Source organism: Ctenopharyngodon idella, chromosome 9 (assembly GCF_019924925.1).
Source record: "Ctenopharyngodon idella isolate HZGC_01 chromosome 9, HZGC01, whole genome shotgun sequence".
Lineage (NCBI taxonomy): Eukaryota > Metazoa > Chordata > Actinopteri > Cypriniformes > Xenocyprididae > Ctenopharyngodon > Ctenopharyngodon idella.
Genome location: NC_067228.1, coordinates 2,286,737 through 2,306,137, shown reverse-complemented (window position 1 = coordinate 2,306,137; position 19,401 = coordinate 2,286,737). Strand labels below are relative to the sequence as shown.

At 34.5% G+C, this 19,401-nt stretch overlaps 1 protein-coding gene across 2 annotated transcripts in view; it reads right to left on the bottom strand.

The window, feature by feature from the left end:
• trpm2 (transient receptor potential cation channel, subfamily M, member 2) overlaps positions 1-19,401 on the bottom strand; it is a 57,203-nt gene that overhangs the window by 26,925 nt on the left and 10,877 nt on the right. For both annotated transcript variants that reach the window (XM_051906899.1, XM_051906898.1), the window contains 10 exons: positions 15,752-15,920; positions 13,050-13,230; positions 10,522-10,688; positions 9,627-9,807; positions 9,159-9,220; positions 8,881-9,081; positions 6,328-6,430; positions 3,951-4,072; positions 3,528-3,869; positions 2,595-2,735 (listed from right to left, as the gene is read on the bottom strand). In XM_051906899.1, coding sequence (XP_051762859.1) covers positions 2,595-2,735; positions 3,528-3,869; positions 3,951-4,072; positions 6,328-6,430; positions 8,881-9,081; positions 9,159-9,220; positions 9,627-9,807; positions 10,522-10,688; positions 13,050-13,230; positions 15,752-15,920 — 1,669 coding nt within the window. The remainder of the gene's footprint in view (positions 1-2,594; positions 2,736-3,527; positions 3,870-3,950; positions 4,073-6,327; positions 6,431-8,880; positions 9,082-9,158; positions 9,221-9,626; positions 9,808-10,521; positions 10,689-13,049; positions 13,231-15,751; positions 15,921-19,401) is intronic.

Sequence of the window (19,401 nt, the reverse complement as noted above, 5' to 3'; positions counted from 1 at the left end):
CTGTATTTAACAGCATTTGAAAGAATAAATTAATGCAAACTACAACCAATAAAATATAAAACACTATCATTTATATAATGTAGTCAAAATGTTTTGAACAGAAGCCTTTAATAAAATAGAAAATACTGATGTACAATTACACTCAGGGATTCAAATGAATCAGTTAATTGTTTTTGTTGTTGTTTTTGAACTCGTTTAATTACATGAACTATCCAAACAAACTGATTCACTAAAATGAATTGATAAAGAAGAACAATATCAATAGTAATAATTATTATATATATTACATGATTTTATTAAAAAACACAATAATACAATTAAAAACTGGTTGTGGTTGTTTGGTTATTGGACACTTAAAAACAAAAAAAATAATCTGTATATACAATAACAAAATATTTCACTATAAATTCCACACAGCTACTGTTTTTTTTAACCAGTATAATTCACTCAAATTAATGGACAATACTTTATATGACAGAGACGCAACAATGTTGATCCATCAGAACCAACACTAAAATAAATGAAAATAAAAAATAAATAAATAAATAAAATACGAAATGTTGCCTTATATTAGAAATATTAGAAATATTTTAAAAATAAAAAAAAATACATTTAGAAATGTTGACTTGATTAAAAATGAGAAATGTTGCCTTACATGCAGTGCGGTTATTGTTAACGAAAACAATTATTGAAAACAAATATTTAAAATTGTTTTCGGTAACCAAACTACACTAAAATAAATGAAAATAAAACAAAACAAAACAAAAAATAAATAAAATAAAATAAGAAATGTTGCCTTATATTACAAATATTAGAAATAAAATAAAATAAAATAAAATAAAATGTTTGCCTTATGTGTAGTGCTGTTATTGTTAACGAAAACAAAAAAAATATTTTCGGTAACTAAACTACACTAAAATAAACAAAACCAAAACAAAACAATAAATAAATAAATAAATAAAATAAGAAATGTTGCCTTATATTACAAATATGAGAAATAAATAAATAAAATAAAATAAATAAATAAAATAAATAAATAAAATAAAATAAATAAAATAAAATGTTTGCCTTATGTGTAGTGCTGTTATTGTTAACGAAAACAAAAAAAATATTTTCGGTAACTAAACTACACTAAAATAAACAAAACCAAAACAAAACAATAAATAAATAAATAAATAAAATAAGAAATGTTGCCTTATATTACAAATATGAGAAATAAAATAAAATAAAATAAAATAAAATAAAATAAAATAAAATGTTTGCCTTGTGTGCAGTACTGTTAACTAAAACAAAAAATTCTTTGTGTTTTCGGTAACTAAACTACACTAAAATAAAATAAATAAATAAATAAATAAAAATAAGAAATGTTGCCTTATATTATAAATATTAGAAATATTTTAAAAATAAATAATAAAATAATTATTAAATGAAACCTTTAGAAATGTTGCCTTGATTAAAAATTACAAATGAAACACATCGAATAAACAAAAATTAATAAACATGACAAAAGCACATAGCAAAATATGAAAATAAAAGCTAATTCAAAATCAATAAATACTATAATAATAACTTTTAATAAATAATAATCAAATAATAATAAAAGTTTTTCAAAGAGCAGAGTAAAAATTTTACTATTACTTCCTACAAATATTTATACATTTAAAGGCACAATATGTAAGATTTTTGGATTAAAATATCCAAACACCACTAGAACAGTGTTATATATTTTGTTGACTTGTGTACTTACATTATCCCAGATGTTTCCAAGAATGTTTAAATCCAGAGAAATTTGTGTGTCGCCTATCAATGACATCATACCCACGTTACCCTCGATTACCCCTGTTTTATTTTGTAGAAACCATGGAAACACCAAAGACGCTTTAATATATTATGTGTTTTATTAGACAGGTGAGCAACTGTTTGGATACATTAATCGACAGAAAACTAATCATGTTATATAACTCAACACAGCAAGTCTTATTGTTTAGATCTTGTTTTCTTGATTTACCGCGAGTACCATGTTTTACCATGCCTAATATCGATCTAGCTTACTGCAGTGTGCAACAAGTGTCTCATAGCAGCCGTCGAGCGAACGCTCTATAACGTTATAAGAACTTTCAACACACAAATGTGTCTAATACGATAAACAGCGCTGCGTTACCCCACATACGCTTGACCAGAAGAAGCAGAAGCGCTCGTCTGCACCATAATAAAAGCCCCACTGCTCTTGAGCCGTGTGTCGCGCTCGTCTCTCATTAGCAATCGCTCCAGCGGCTTTCAGTCACACTCTGCTTCATATTACAGTAATGTTAATAAATTTTTAATACATTAGCTCATCCATGAACATGATTTCTGCCCGAGTCCTGTCGGATTCTTTCCACCGGCTGTAGATGTGAAGACAACACCGAAACGAAAACGTCATCAAGCTACACCTTTGTTTTGAATAAGCGACCTCTAGTGGTGAAAAATTACATTTTGTGCCTTTAAGACTATAGGTATTTCACAGCTTCAGCAAAAATATGAGTTTCTACCACTAAATAAAGCAGAAAACAGGTGATATAAAGCGAAGAGATTGTGACTAATCAGAGCTGTACCTGCTCCCAGCCGATCTCTGCCAGTTCTCTGTTATTCTGTACAACAGCCCAGAGGAAGAGATCCCGTCCCGGGTCCCAAACCGTGTCTGTGGTCGGCTCTTCACCCAAACACGGCAGCTCCACCGGCCCTTTGGACGGCACCTGAGAGACGCAGCGATGAATGAATAAAAGAGCTTTATAGTTTGATGATTTTATTTACTGATTCGCTCAAAGCATGTCAAAAATATGCTAAAAAAAGTAATTTTAAATTATATTTTGTATAAAGAAAAGAAGCCTACTTTAGGATCTTTGAGGTTTTTTGTATTGTGACCACATTTCCATGCCAATTAATAACTCAGTTTCTTATTATCATTTCAACATCAATATTTTTTATCTTGGTTTACAGTAAAAATAACATCCTTAAACTTACATTTATGTGAGAAACCAGGAAAACGAGGAAAAACAAGTTATAAAAAGATATTTTTTGCATTGATGCAGAAAAACATTCTTATTCATTGTGTTGTAAATGTTAAATAAAACTAAAACTATTATAAATATTAAAAAGTTTGCAAATTTGAAATGTTTCCTTGGCAAATAACTGATATAAAAAATAAATAAAAAATTATTTATTAAATAAACTTTTAAAATGACAAAAACGGAGGTGTTTCAGTGTTATTGTCAACTAAAACTATCAAAAATTGTTTTTGTTAAATGAAACAAAGCTTTATAAAATAAAAAATAAATATATTAGATGAAAAACATACAAAAAACAAAAGAAATTAAAATGAAAACGTGAAATATAAAAATATTAATAAACACTATAATATTATATAAATAATACTGTACTTTATTGTGGAGAAAAAACAATATATTATTTTAATTTATTAGTATTTATACGTCATGGCATTGTTTCCCCTGTCCTTGTTGCTGAGGTGTTTTTTGTCTTAAACTTGCCGTTAAACGGACATCATCTTTGGTTGACTTGTAGCGTGAAGCGACGTATAAAGGTTGAGTAAAACTTCCCAGCAGGTGGCGCACTTCTTCAGACACGTGACTCAAGGAAATCTTTCCGCTTCCAGAGGTCGGCGCTTGACCCCTGCGGGTTTTGCCACCCTGGACCCGTTTTGCAAGCTTGCGCAGGAAGAAGCAGGTGGGTAGGTGGGCGTAGAGCTTACAGAGCGTGTCCTCATGTTCCAGAAACTTCCGCACACACACTCCATTCTCCAGCAACAGCCGCACAAACTCAGGTTTGTCACCCACCAGTGCAGAAAACATGGCCGGATGCAGATCACAGGACTGAGATGGGAAAGACATCAACAAATTGATTTATATTTTTTTGTTATCTCTCTGTAATTCTCATGCGTGATTTTCACCCACCGTCCATTGGCTCTCCTCGGTGAAGATCTCACTCTCTGCGATGTCGACCCGGTTCCAGGCCACGGCGAGCTCCAGCTGTCTCTCCCAGGACTGTCGGCCAGCATGTTCATCACTTCTGGAGGCTGAGGAGCAATAACACGTGTCTTTATCCGGTAGAGGTTTAACAATTCTTACCAGTTTGTCTTTTGTATTTCTCCTCCTGAATGAGGAGGGGGAAAATGTCCTCAAGTCCTCGACCCTGTCAATTCTAAGTCACGTCTCAAGTCTTTAGTTTTATAAAATCTGCTGCAGGACAGTGCTGTTATTGTTAACTAAAACTAAAACTATTTAAAATGTTTTTGGTAACTGAAACAATAATAAAAAAAAAAGAAATTAAAAATAAATAAAATAAAATAAGATGTTTGTCTTATGTGCAGTGCTGTTATTATTAACAAAAACAAAAAAATATTTAAAGATGTTTTCGGTAACTAAACTACACTAAAATAAATTAAAATAAAACAAAACAAAACAAAAAATAAATAAATAAAATAAAATAAGAAATTTTGCCTTATATTACAAATATTAGAAATATTTAAAAAATAAAATAAAATAAGATGTTTGTCTTATGTGCAGTGCTGTTATTGTTAAATAAAACAAAACAAAAAAAATATTTAAAAATGTTTTCGGTAACTAAACAACACTAAAATAAACAAAAACAAAACAAAACCAAAAATAAATAAATAAAATAAAATAAGAAATGTTGCTTTATATTAAAAATATTTAAAAAATAAAATAAAACAAAACCAAAAATTAATAAAATAATATAAAATAAAATAAAATAAAATGAGAAATATTGCCTTATATTACAAATATTAGAAATATTTAAAAAATAAAATAAAATAAAATGTTAGCCTTATGTGCAGTGATGTTATCGTTAACTAAAACAAAAAAATATTTAAAAATGTTTTCGGTATCTAAACTAAACTAAAATAAATGGGAAAAAAATAAATAAATCAAGTAAAATGTTGCCTTACATTAGAAATATTAGAAATAAAATAAAATAAAATTAGAAATGTTGCTTAGATTAAAAATGAGAAATGTTGCCTTATGTGCAGTTCTGTTATTGTTAATGAAAACAAAAAAATAAAATAAAAAGAAATTTGTTAACTAAACTAAAATAAATTAAAATAATAAAACAAAACAAAGAAAAAAAAATATATATAAAAAAATTCAATTAGAAATGTTGCCTTATATTACAAATATTAGAAATATTTAAAAATAATAATAAATTGAATTAAATTAAAAATGTTGCCTTTATTAAAAATGAGAAATGTTTGCCTTATGTGCAGTGCTGTTATTGTTAACTAAAACAAAAAATTATTTAAAAGTTTTCAAAAACAAAACAAAACAAACATAATAAATTACACAATTACACAATAAAATTAGAAATGTTGCCTTATATTACAAATATTAGCAATATTTAAAAAAACAAAAACTAATAAACATGACACAAGCACATAAAATTACTAAAACTAAAATAAAAGCTAATTTAAAAAAACTATAATAGCAGTAGTATATAAATAAAAACTAAAATAACTGCTGCAGGACTATCATTTAACTTTAGAGATTTACTTGAGTCATACTCATCTAAAAGAAAGTATATGAGGCTTTACTTGAATCAAAACATAATTTTATGTGGCTTTCATACAAAAATAAACACTTTATATGGTATCCTCTAATTTCGCACAGTTCAAAAACAGCTCCACAACCCCTGGTCACCTTTTACTTTTACAGCATGGAGAAAACATCTAACATCTCCTTTTGTGTTCCACTGAAGAACTGTGCTGGTCACGAGCATCTAATTCAAAGACAAGTCAACTGTGTCTATAAGCGAACATGTGAGCACTGTGCAAGTGAGCGCACATATTATTCAATATTAAATACAGCTACACAAAAAAAAAAAAATCTCTTTACAATTTAAGATATGCGTCATCCATCGATATATTCTAACCTAAACGCTAAAAGCTTCCGCAATCAGAGATGCTTCCAGACTCTCAAGGGAGGATAAAAGTGCTCCAGACAGTCTGAGCTGAACAATATAAACCCCTTGTGATATTTCTCCAGGAATGTGATTCATTCTTCCCAGAAACCATCAGTCATCAACCATCAAACTCTTAAGTCATTTGAGAAAACATAAAGAATAACGTTGACGGGCTCTCGATCACTGTCAAGATTACTGCTAAAGATCCACTCACAACAGTGGAGCCGCCATTAGTTATCCAACCATTAGCAGCATGATCCAATTACCCTCTGCCCGGAAATGTGAATTTAAGTCTTCAGTTTCCAGATTAGGAAATGGAGGGATGTGGGCCTGTACCGTCTAAGAAAGTGATCATACCTTTCAGCAGAGCCTGTAGAATGGCGACGTCAACATCATAGTTTTTATCCTCGTCAATACGAAACACAGTCAGCAAATGAGGCATCCGGATAATGTCCTGAATCTAAAAGACCAAAATAAATACATCTTCTAGATCACTTATATTTTATATATATCTATATATAGTTTCTGATTGTCAATAATTATCAAAAAAAATTGAAATTCCGATTCACGGTCCCCAAGGGCCGCCAAAACGTTCAAAGGGGGCGGAGCCAGTTTTACTAAAATGACTATAACTCGTGAATGGAATGAGATATTTTCACCAAACTTGGCACAGCTATGTAAGAGCTCATTCTGTGGTCATATGAAAACAGATGCGGCGACTGGCCACTTGGTGGTGCTATAACAGGAAAAAAAACATGAAAATGGCTATAACTACTTCACCGTTAGCCCGATCGACTTGAAAATTGGCGTGCAGTGTCTTCATCCGAGGGGCCACTATTGTCTACGAGGACATTGACGCATCTCAAATAAACATGTCCGCTGTCGGCTACTGAAATTTGAGCAGCTATCAGACGAGGTTAGTAGAGGCCGATCAGAACGAAACTCGCTGGGCCTGTTTGACTCACGGCCCTAGAGGCCTGTGAGAAATTCGAAAGAAATCGGCCACCGAGGGGGCGCCTTCGCGTTTTTCACGTGCGTAAAGGATTTTTCGCACACGCCCATGACATTTGTACCACATGGTGGAACTCCTCATTCTGAGCAACTTTGCCTCTAGGACCACCTCTGTCCATCGAATCGTTTGTTAAATATTGGAGATTATTTCAAAAACCAACTTTGGCAAACTAGTCCAAGGTTTTTGGCTCAACCGTGATAACTGTTAAAAAGCTTTAAAAAACATATTTCATATAGTAAATTGCTTGTATTGGCTGTAAATGGTCTTTTCCATCTATGATCGAGATGGTTACAGGCTTGCTAATTAAAACCCTTATACCTTTTCACCCATCTGTTTAAAGGCCTTAAACCGTTTGAACCCCGATAATTGCTGCTTGCAGCTATATTTGTTAAAGGTGCAATACGTAAGAATTTTGCAGTAAAATATCCAAAAACCACTAGGCCAGTGTTATATATTTTGTACACTTGAGTACTTACAATATCCCAGATGTTTGCAACTATTTGTAAATCGTGAGAAAATGGCAATTTTAACCAAGGCTCCGGGACGTGTGAGGAGTCGCCTGTCAATTGCGTCATACACGCGTTACCCTCGGTCTGCCTCGGTTTCCGGTTTTATTTTGTAGAAACCATGTAAACGCCAAAGACGCTTTAATATTTTCATGTTTTAATAAACAAGGGAACAACTGTTTTGATATATTTATAGACAGAAAACTATTTATTATTATATAGCTCAACACATTTAGTCTTATTGTTTAAATCTAATTTTCTTGATTTTCTGCGAGTACCATGCTTTACCATGCCTCAGAGAAAAACACTATTTTGTCAAGTAGCTAACACAGCATAATCAGATGCAGCTTTATTTTTAGTAACAGTAATACAGAATTTACTCCATCATGCAATATGTTTTAAAATGAATTGCATGCCATTTATCAACACAAGCCATCCAGCATTTAATATGATATTCTAAAATCGATCTATCTTACTGCAGTGTGTCTCACAGCAGCCGCCGAGCGAACGCACAGAGTAACGTTATAACATTTTCAACACACTCAAATGTATCTAATATGATAAACAGAGCTGTGTTACCTCATACTCATGACCAGAAAAGCGGAAGCGGCGCCGGCGACTGTCATAATAAAAGTTCTGCTGCTCGCGGCGTGTGTTGCGCAATCGCTCCAGCGGCCTCGTTCAGCTCCCACAACACTTGGTCCTGCTCTGCTTCATACTACAGTAACGTTAATAATCACATTCATGAACATGATTCCTTCCCAAGTCCTATCCCTATTCTTTTGCACCGTCCATTGATGTGAAGACCACATGTCCCAAGATTCCGCGCTTAAACTTGGCTTCATCAAGCTACGCCTTTGTTTTGAATAGGCCTCTAGCGGACAGAAAATATGACATATTGCACCTTTAATATAATTATTGCTTTCATATTCAAATCCACTTCATCTATTTGACATGCATATGCACACTGACACTTGTTCATTGAAGTCTGTAAAGTAAAACGTAGACTCGCTTGCTTTCAGGATAATACTTTATGCGAAATGGAAATACTTTTTGTTAAATTTACAGATTAGTATAAAACCGCAAGGTGTACGTTATGCGCTAAGGAAAACGCATCTCAAATACGATTTAATTTGAAGAGCTTAATATAAAGCACATCTCATGTTTAAGACGACTTGGATTATGCACTTATCCGTCAGCATCTTACTCTGTGTCCTTTGTTATTTTTCAGATGTGTTCGTAACATCAAAGTATGTCAATATAAACAGTATTGTCCCATACGGGAAGTTTGAAATTACATTCCACACACAGACAAGTTCTGCACATGCAGTGGTTAACCGAACCGAATATGTGTACTGTTACACCCCTAATATGTATGCTTTTGTCCATTACCTTCTTGGTCCACTCAATGACCTGCAGCTCAGTAAAGTTTTTGTACTCTTGTACAAAAAACCTCTTCAAGAGCTGGCTGATAAGGACCAGAGTGACCTTTGACACCGGCAGGGCCGCCACCTGAGCAATGACGTCCGCCAGGCGTCCAGATCCCTCCAGCACGACACACGGCGTGTTGTTTAGCATTGAATTGTAGATGGTCTGTAAAAAAAAAATGTGAATTTGGATTAATGAAACAACATTGATGATCTACAAAAATGATGACTTTAAAATCTCACATTTAGAGTTCCTGGACCACCATCCAAAACCACACAGACCACCGGTATCTTCACGCCACTCTCTGATGAAAAGACAATTTCAACATTGATAATAATCAGAAATGTTTCTTGAGCATCAAATCATCATATTAGAATGATTTCTGAAGGATCATGTGACACTGAAGACTGGAGTAATGATGCTGAAAATTCAGCTTTGATCACAGGAATAAATTACATTTTACAATATATTCACATAGAAAACAGTTATTTGAAATTGTAATAATATTTCAGAATTTTTACTGTATTTTTCATACCGACTCCAAACTTTTGAACTTATACTAATGGTTAATGTACTATTGTGCTGTACAATAATTTATCATTACACTGTAAATCTATCTTTGACCTATATTCCCTTGTGTGCCATATAATTACTACTGTGATTGCAAAAACAAATTATATTAAATTGTGTGTAATCTTATGAAGCTACACCTCTGTTTCCCAGTGATCGTTGTGAGATAAGTCTCTCCAGACGGGCCCGCAGCTCAATTTCAACTCCATAATGTCCATGAGTGCCATCGTCCACCAGCAGGAAGTGAGTATGATTGATATCGAGACAGGAGAGACGCCCCTGGCCCTGCTCATCCAGAGAGTAATACGCAGGGAAACAGCCCTAAAAGAGAAAGACAACAAGACCTCATAAAACTTTGTTATAAAATCACTATTAGTATCCAGTTGACAGCAATTTCTGCAGTTATCAACATAAAGCTAGATCTGGTTTAATATGCAGTCAGTGTCAAGCAGTACCAGATTCACAGTATATTTGCAATGATTTAGCTGGGGATTTCGAATTAACCAACATTAGCAGAGAGTACATTAGCCAGTGAATGATAAATAATAATAAACCAGACAACTAACTACTACTACTACTACTTAGTGCGTATTCAACATAGTGAACAACATAGTGACTAAACGTGCTCTGTAGAGCAGTTTGTCCATTTAGGGCTGCTGTAGAAACATGCCGGCGCAAAATTACGACTTGACGTGGAGGGGGGACCTGCGGTGTATGTAGATAGAAATGGCTCATTCTAAGGTAATAAGAACATAACAGTTCATTATGTAAGGTCTTTATTCACCACTGAAAACATAGTTATGTATATGATATTGCATTTCTGTCAATAGATCCTCTCAAATTTTACAAATTGCACCTTTAACCAACATCAGAGAACTGTGAACATGCAAATGTGTTGTTAAATTACTGAAATATTAAAGCTCAAGCTCAAAGGGGTTCAGCTGAGAAAAAGGTTTGGGAAACCTTGATCTAACGTATAAAACTGATCTTGTGTTGTTTATACTGTGTGTATTCAGGTAAGGGGAAACGTCTGACCTCAGGGTGTATCAGTGTGTGGCTGTTGTGAATGACACCCCAGGGTGCCACACCGATGACGACGATCTGTCCCTCCATCGACCCGCTGCTGAGCGTGTAATCTCGCACGGCCATGCCCACGTGCTTCATCACACCTGCGTGTGTGCCTCCTGTCAGGATCCACGCACCTACCACACATACAGCATTGGAACTGGAGAAGTGTAGTTGTCTCAAAACACAAACCATCAAAAACTATCCATTATGACATGTAGGCATTTTTATCTTTATGTACACAATGATAATCTTTTACATTGTAATCCTTTTATTTGTAATATTTGGCATGTTTGTGTGCTGCTGCGCATCCCTGTGTGTGTAACAAGCAGTGTGCACCCGCCTATTGGCTCATATTACTACCGCACCTTTAAAATAACAAAAAAATACTTTAGACTAGGTTTCAGTTGGTCAGTGGCGCAGTCATTTTCAGTTGCCTAAAAATAGCAACACGCCAACAATGCACCTGAACACACCTCGTTTTCAGAACAGCACGCCCATGAGCGCACAAATAGGCACAAATGCATTTGCGTTTTAAACAACGTGGTGCTGGACGTGAAAATTATAACTGCGTCGGGCTGAAACTAGCAAAAAACACTTGCGTCGCGTCTGGCGTCACATTGCGCCGGGTGTATTGTGGATGCGCTTATCCCGAGACAACGCACTAAAACACGGGCGCACAAACATTCACAACATTCTTTTACTGTAGTGTTTTCATTATAATTTTATGTAGCACTTAACTGTATTTTTCTTTTTGAGGTGATTCCAATCATATTTCAATCAATTCAAAACCATCACAGTGAATGGTGCGCATCTGAAGTGTTTCATAATCCATTATTTATCGGCTTTAATATATCGGCCACATTTTCTTACTGGGTCGATAGCAATAACATTAAAAATGAACATATATATCAGCCAATACCGATATGGTGGCCGATATATCATGCATTCATTAGGAAATTATCATTGTTAATGTTGTCAATTTAATCAGTTATGAAACAAATTAATTTTCAGCTGTAAAGCAACTCTACAAAAGACAGTCTCATTATTCAGCTCCATTCAGTTTAATGTTGATGCAATTCAGTTCAATAACAGTGTCAGTCTTGCAAAGTTCATCAATTATGAAAAATATGTTCAATTTAGCTATAAGCAGCTCTACAGAAGGCAATGTATGAATTTTATTTGTAAAAGATAAATGCAAAATCAATTTCTCTCTGGGATAATAAATTGAATTGAACTGAACACTAATATCAGATTGTTTTGACACTCATTCAAGAAGAATTCTACTGGATGTTTAATTTATAATAAATGGGCAAATGAAACAATCAAAACATTAATTTTAACAACATCTGTCATGCTCTAAAAAACTGGAAAATTACATAATCGTGCCATATGAATCATGCTCTATATTCTATTATATGTCAAGTCAAATGTATTTGTATCACATGAGTGTACTGTACTTATGAGGGTAAAGTTGGATATATTTATACACTACCGGTCAAAAGTTTGGAAACATTACTATTTTTAATGTTTTTAAACAAAGTCTCTTATGCTCATTGAGGCTGCAATTATTTCATAATAAATACAGAAAAAACAGCAAAATTGTGAAATATTATTACAATTTAAAATTATGGTTTTCTATTTTAATATACTTTAAAATATAATTTAATTCTGTGATGCAAAGCTGAATTTTCAGCATTATTACTCCAGTCTTCAGCGTCACATGATCCTTCAGAAATCATTCTAATATGCTGATTTATTATCAATGTTGAAAACAGTTGTGCTGCTTAATATTTTTTTGGAACCTGTGATACTTTTTTCAGGATTCACTGATGAATAAAAGGTTAAAAAGAACAGCATTTATTCAAAATATAAATCTTTTCTAACAATATAAATCTTTACTATCACTTTTTATCAATTTAACACATCCGTGCTGAATAAAAGTATTAATTTCTTTCAAAAAAAAGAAAGAAAAAAAATTACTGACCCCAAACTTTTGAACGGTAGTGTATATTGTTACAAAAGATTTCTATTTTAAATAAATGCTGATATTTTTTAACTTTTTATTCATCAAAGAATCCTGAAAAAGTATCACAGGTTATAAAATAATATTAAGCAGCACAACTGTTTCCAACATTGATAATAAATCATCATATTAGAATGATTTCTGAAGGATCATGTGACACTGAAGACTGGAGTAATGATGCTAAAAATTCAGCTTTACATCACAGAAATAAATTATATTTTAAAGTACATTAAAATAGAAAACCATCATTTTAAATTGTAATAATATTTCACAATATTATTGTTTTTTCTGTATTTATTATGAAATAAATGCAGCCTTAATGAGCATAAGAGACTTCGTTCAAAAACATTAAAAATAGTAATGTTTCCAAACTTTTGACCGGTAGTGTATATCCAACTTGATATATAGAGCTATGCAATAATATACAGTATAATCAAGCAATTGATATTTCATATAATATATATCACTGTACCTGTGGTCTGGGCCACTTTAATGAGGCCCCGACGGAACTTGTCCTTCAGGTGATTCTTAATATAGAAGTTTTTGGCTCCGCCGGTCACTGAAATCAGTAGGTTCGGTGAACGCAGGTTCCATTGTTCTGTCATCAGCTGGTACAGACTCTCACAGGATGTGTCTGACGACACCCGAACATACTAAACACACACAACATGAGTTAGCATATATAATTCTAGCATAAGTTAAAGGTGAATGTATTTAACCTTCTAACTGTGATGGAGGAACAGCCTGAATAATGCCATTTTGATTTGTAAGTGACTTACACTGCTTTCAAGGTATACATTTTTATCAGTTCATGCATTTCCTGGGAAATTATTGTGCAATATAGCTAAAGAAACAAAATTGATCTTATTGTTGTCAGATGATATTTCTGATATGAAATATTATTGTAAAACAATCCTGACAAAACTGTTTTGGAAATTTCAGTCTTTCTCCATTCAATTTGTACTGGTCCTTCTACTATAATATAATTTTACATTTAAAATGTCTTCTTCTGCAATTGTTACCTTAAAGAGATGTTTTACTTGATTTAACCAATAAAATGTAATGTTGTCGGTAAAAAAAAAAAAAAAAAAAAAAATGATAATTTAGGTGGGTTCATCAATAATAAGTAATATATTTGATTTGAATAAAACCAGTTAATTTAGATTTAATAATTTTTAGGTTACCTTTAAAATCTGCTAGTGTATTAATGGTACATTCACATGACAATGATGTACAAAAAACTGAAAAGTTTCCTTTGCGTTTTTCGAGTACAGACATCATTGTTCACACGGATCAAAGAAAACGACTAAAAACGCTGTATTATGCTGCCAGGCCAGTAGATGGCGATATCACAATGTAAGACACTACGCTCCTATAGACTGATGCTCCGTCCAAATATGCCTACTTCCCTACTAAAGCATATAATAGGCGAAAAACAGTATGCGAGTATTATGTCCCGAATTAGTATTCATAAACAGTAGGCGAAAAGTACCATGATGACCTACTACTTCCGGCGAGATTCTGAAGTGTGCATTCGATGGACACTTTACTATCCCATGAGGCCACAGGAGAGGATTTGTGAATGGTGGTGAAGCGACGCAACTGATGACAACATGGCGGATGCAGTACGTCCAATTCTCATTCATACTATATAGAATGTACCTTGTTAACAGTCGCGTAGTAAGGTTCAAACCAAATGTAGTACCTACTACATAGAATGCGATTTCGGGCGCAGCATGAACACGTAATATGCATGTGTATGACAACACTGTCCTCACAAATTCACGTTTTTGTAGTTTACACAGAGACGATAATGGCACCGTTTTCAGTTTGTGTTTTTAGGACCCCAAAACACTGTTGTCGTGTAAATGAAATCAAGCCCAAATATCTTACTGTATCTTCTCAAATAAATGTTATCTCAATTTAAAGGGGACATATCATGAAAATCCTACTTTAGGTGCTACAATTGGGTCCCCGGTGCATCTACCAACCCAGAAAACGTGAAAAAGAACAACCCAGTAACTGTTTTGGCAAGCCTTTCTCTGCAAGCATGATTTTTGCTCAGATTTCGTTCCCCTAGTGACGTAGGAATGGATCTTATTTTAATATTACTGCACGTAAATCTGCACATTTCCACCACGGCGCCGCCATTTTGTTTTCGCAAGTGAAAACGATGTATCAGTTCAAACGGCATGGCAAAAGTTTGAGCAAAGCATGCTAACTGTTCTGTCATTGGCTGCACAGATGAGCACAGAACACTATTTAGAGTCTCATTAGCTTGGATAGCCTGCAAGTTGACCCTGACTCGATTGCTAAAAAAGGAGCGTTTCTGTCCGTTGCGATATTTTTACCATTCACAGCATTTGATAGCAATCATAAACGTTAGCCTGGTGTGTATGGCTCTGTTTGGCAAACAGGTGCGCTATGTATAGTGGGCGTCCATACGGGTTTTGTACAAAAGATTAACATGACGGCACATGCTAGTCGATGAGTTGAATCAACTCCACAGAAACTACATAAATTTATCCACTAAGCATTCAGAAACGTCTAAAAGTTGTAACTTCTTCCTGAGTCTCTCCATCAGTGTCGACTCCGGTTTGAACAATGTAAGGCTGAACACCGTTACTGACAATCCTCATTTTGGCTGCGTGAGATTCTCCAGCTTTGTTGTTGTTGAGCAACCGAAGCATGAGCTGTTAAAGCTCCGCCCTCTTCTGGAAAGGGGGCCGGGAGCAGCAGCTCATTTGCATTTAAAGGGACACACACATTAATGGCTTGTTTTGCTCACACCCAAATAGGGGCAAATTTGTCAAGCTATAATAAATGATCTGTGGGGTATTTTTAGTTGAAACTTCACAGACACATTCTGGAGACACCAGAGACTTATATTACATCATGTGAAAAGGGGCATAATAGGTCCCCTTTAAGGACTTTTATATATTTTAACTGGAAAACATGACAAAAATACTCTTTTTTGATTGGAAAAAAAAAAATATTTTATGATAAAAGGTTCTTTAGATTATTTAAATGTTATTCACACCAAGAAAAAAATGGTTCTTTTAAGAACTGATTACTGTAAGGTTGTTTGGAGAACCAAAAATGCTGCAAAAACCTACTTTTGGAACCTTTACTTTAACAGAAAGGAGGTCCGTTTGAATCAAGTCGTCATTTTACCTTGCCGGTTTTCTGTCCAATCCCCCCGAAGCTGATATCTCCGAAAGCATCGGTGGGCACCTCTCTGACGTGCCTGTGTTTGTCCCACTGCTCCCCAACATAGTCCTCCGGTTTGATGGCCTCATCGCAGTGCTGGATCTTTGGGTAACCACACTTACAAATCCCCTCCCTGCCAACAGTAATCCATGTTATCCACACATGAGTTACAGCCCAACAACACGCACACCACACATATTGTCCGAATGTTGCTGAACCACACACAGAAGCGAACAGGACTGCATACACATGGCCTTTAGTTTACCGCTTGTCAAGTTGGTTATGACTGACATATCATTAATTATACTTTATGTTTTATACACATTACAATGACTTTTAAAAGAATAGCTCACCAATATATACATCTATAGTGCACAAGTCATGATAATTTTATGCATCATTTTGGAGCTCGACAATAAAAATCACATTACACTTTCAGATATTCTGTAAAACATCTTTTGTGTCAGAAATTCATACAGGTTTGGATGAGTAAAGTATTGTTTTTTCAAATAAAAGCTTTTAAGAATAAGTTTTATATATAAATAAATAAATTATATATATATATATATATATATATATAGATCTTATACTTTAAGAGGAAAACTCCTACATTTTATTCAGAGGCCCAAACTGAACAAAAATATGCAATTTGGTGCAGATGCTGATATTTATACGACCAAAAGTAAGATGAAATTCTGATAGTTTGTAATGTAAATCAACGAGATCTTTATAAGCGGATACCAGATACTTACATAAAATGCATATAAATATCAGTTTAGTCGATCAAGCAACTTTATTTATATAACACATTTAAAAACAACAAGCAGAAAAAAAAAAAAACATCGCAGCATAGAAAAAGAACAATAAACCATCTCAGGATATAAGAAAGAATATTTAAAAGCTAGAGAGTAAAAATATGATTTTAAGTATGATTTGAAAGTGGCAATTGATGGAGCTAATCTCACATGGATCAGGGAGACTATTCCAAAGTTTAGGACCTATTACAGAAAAAGCACAGCCACATGGTCATGGACCACAATTTCCAAATCTTTTCTGGTAAGAAAATGCTTAACTTTAGCGATTGATCTTAAATGAAAGAAGCTATTCTTAACAACAGCACTAATCTGATAAAGAAGAGTCCATAATTACCCCAAGACTCTTTACGTGATCTTCTAAATTTAAGGACAAAGGACCTAAATGTAGTAGACAGAGTTTAGTGGAAGGGTCAGTCAGAACCTCGGTTTTACTCTCATTTAATTGAAGGAAATTATTATACAGTCAAAGCTTGATGTCATTATAGCACTCACAAACATTGTCTAACGAACATCTCAGGCCCGCACATGACATGCAAGAAAAAAAGTAAATTGTGCGCACAATTTAATAATCCGTTCCCTTGATTTGCTAAACCGTGCACACGATTTACTATTTAGTTCCCTTGATTTACAAATTGTGCGTACGATTTACTAATTCGTTCCCTCGATTTGCTAAACCGTGAGCACGATTTACTATTTCATTTCCTCGTTTGCTAAATCATGCACACGGTTTACTAATTTGTTCGATTTACAAATCGTGCGCATGATTTACTATTTCATTCCCTCGTTTGCTAAATCGTGCGCACGATTGACGAATTCGTTCCCTCGATTTGCTAAACCGTGCGCACAATTTACTATTTCGTTCCCTTGATTTGCTAAATCATGCACACGATTTACAAATTTGTTCGCTCGATTTACAAATCGTGCGCAAGATTTACTATTTTGTTCCCTCGATTGCTAAATCGTGCACACGATTTACTATTTCATTCTCTCGATTTGCTAAACCGTGCACAAGATTTACTAATTCGTTCCCTCGATTGCTAAATCGTGTGCATGATTGACGAATTTGTTCCCTCGATTTGCTAAACCGTGCGCAAGATTTACTAATTCGTTCCCTCGATTGCTAAATCGTGCGCATGATTGACGAATTCGTTCCCTCGATTTGCTAAACCGTGTGCACGATTTACTATTTCGTTTCCTCGATTTGCTAGACTGTGTGCAAGATTTACTATTTCATTCCCTCGTTTTGCTAAACCGTGCGCAAGATTTACTAATTCGTTCCCTCGATTTGCTAAACCGTGCACAAGATTTACTATTTCGTTGCCTTGATTTGCTAAACTGTGCGCAAGATTTACTAATTCGTTCCCTCAATTTGCTAAACTGTGCGCAAGATTTACTAATTCGTTCTCTCGATTTGCTAAACCGTGCACGCAATTTACTAATTCATTCTCTCAATTTGCTAAACCGTGCGCAAGATTTACTAATTCGTTCCCTCGATTGCTAAATTGTGTGCACGATTGACGAATTCGTCCCCTCGATTTGCTAAACCGTGCGCACGATTTACTAATTCGTTCTCTCGATTGCTAAATTGTGTGCACGATTTACTAATTCGTTCCCTCGATTTGCTAAACCGTGCGCAAGATTTACTAATTCGTTCTCTCGATTTGCTAAACCGTGCACGCGATTTACTAATTCATTCTCTCAATTTGCTAAACCGTGCGCAAGATTTACTAATTCGTTCCCTCGATTTGCTAAACCGTGCGCAAGATTTACTAATTCGTTCCCTCGATTGCTAAATTGTGTGCACGATTCACTAATTCGTTCCCTTGATTTGCTAAACCGTGTGCAAGATTTACTAATTCGTTCTCTTGATTTGCTAAACCGTGCACGCGATTTACTAATTCGTTCCCTCGATTTGCTAAACCATGCGCAAGATTTACTAATTCGTTCCCTCGATTGCTAAATTGTGTGCACGATTGACGAATTCGTTCCCTCGATTTGCTAAACCGTGCGCACGATTTACTATTTCGTTCCCTCGTTTTGCTAAACCGTGCGCAAAATTTACTAATTCGTTCCCTCGATTTGCTAAACTGTGCGCACGATTTACTATTTCATTCCCTCGATTTGCTAAACCGTGCACAAGATTTACTAATTCGTTCCCTCGATTTGCTAAACTGTGCGCACGATTTACTTATTCGTTCCCTTGATTTGCTAAACCATGCGCAAGATTTACTAATTCGTTCCCTCGTTTTGCTAAACCGTGCGCAAGATTTACTATTTCATTCCCTCGATTTGCTAAACTGTGCACAAGATTTACTATTTCGTTCCCTCGATTTGCTAAACCGTGCACAAGATTTACTATTTCGTTCCCTCGATTTGCTAAACCGTGCGCAAGATTTACTAATTCGTTCCCTCGATTGATAAATTGTGTGCACGATTGACGAATTCGTTCCCTCGATTTGCTAAACCGTGCGCACGATTTACTATTTCGTTCCCTCGTTTTGCTAAACCGTGCGCAAAATTTACTAATTCGTTCCCTCGATTTGCTAAACTGTGCGCAAGATTTACTATTTCATTCCCTCGATTTGCTAAACCGTGCACAAGATTTACTAATTCGTTCCCTCGATTTGCTAAACCGTGCGCAAGATTTGCTATTTCGTTCCCTCGATTTGCTAAACCGTGCACAAGATTTACTATTTCGTTCCCTCAATTTGCTAAACCATGCGCAAGATTTACTAATTCGTTCCCTCGATTTGCTAAACCGTGCGCAAGATGTACTATTTCGTTCCCTCGATTTGCTAA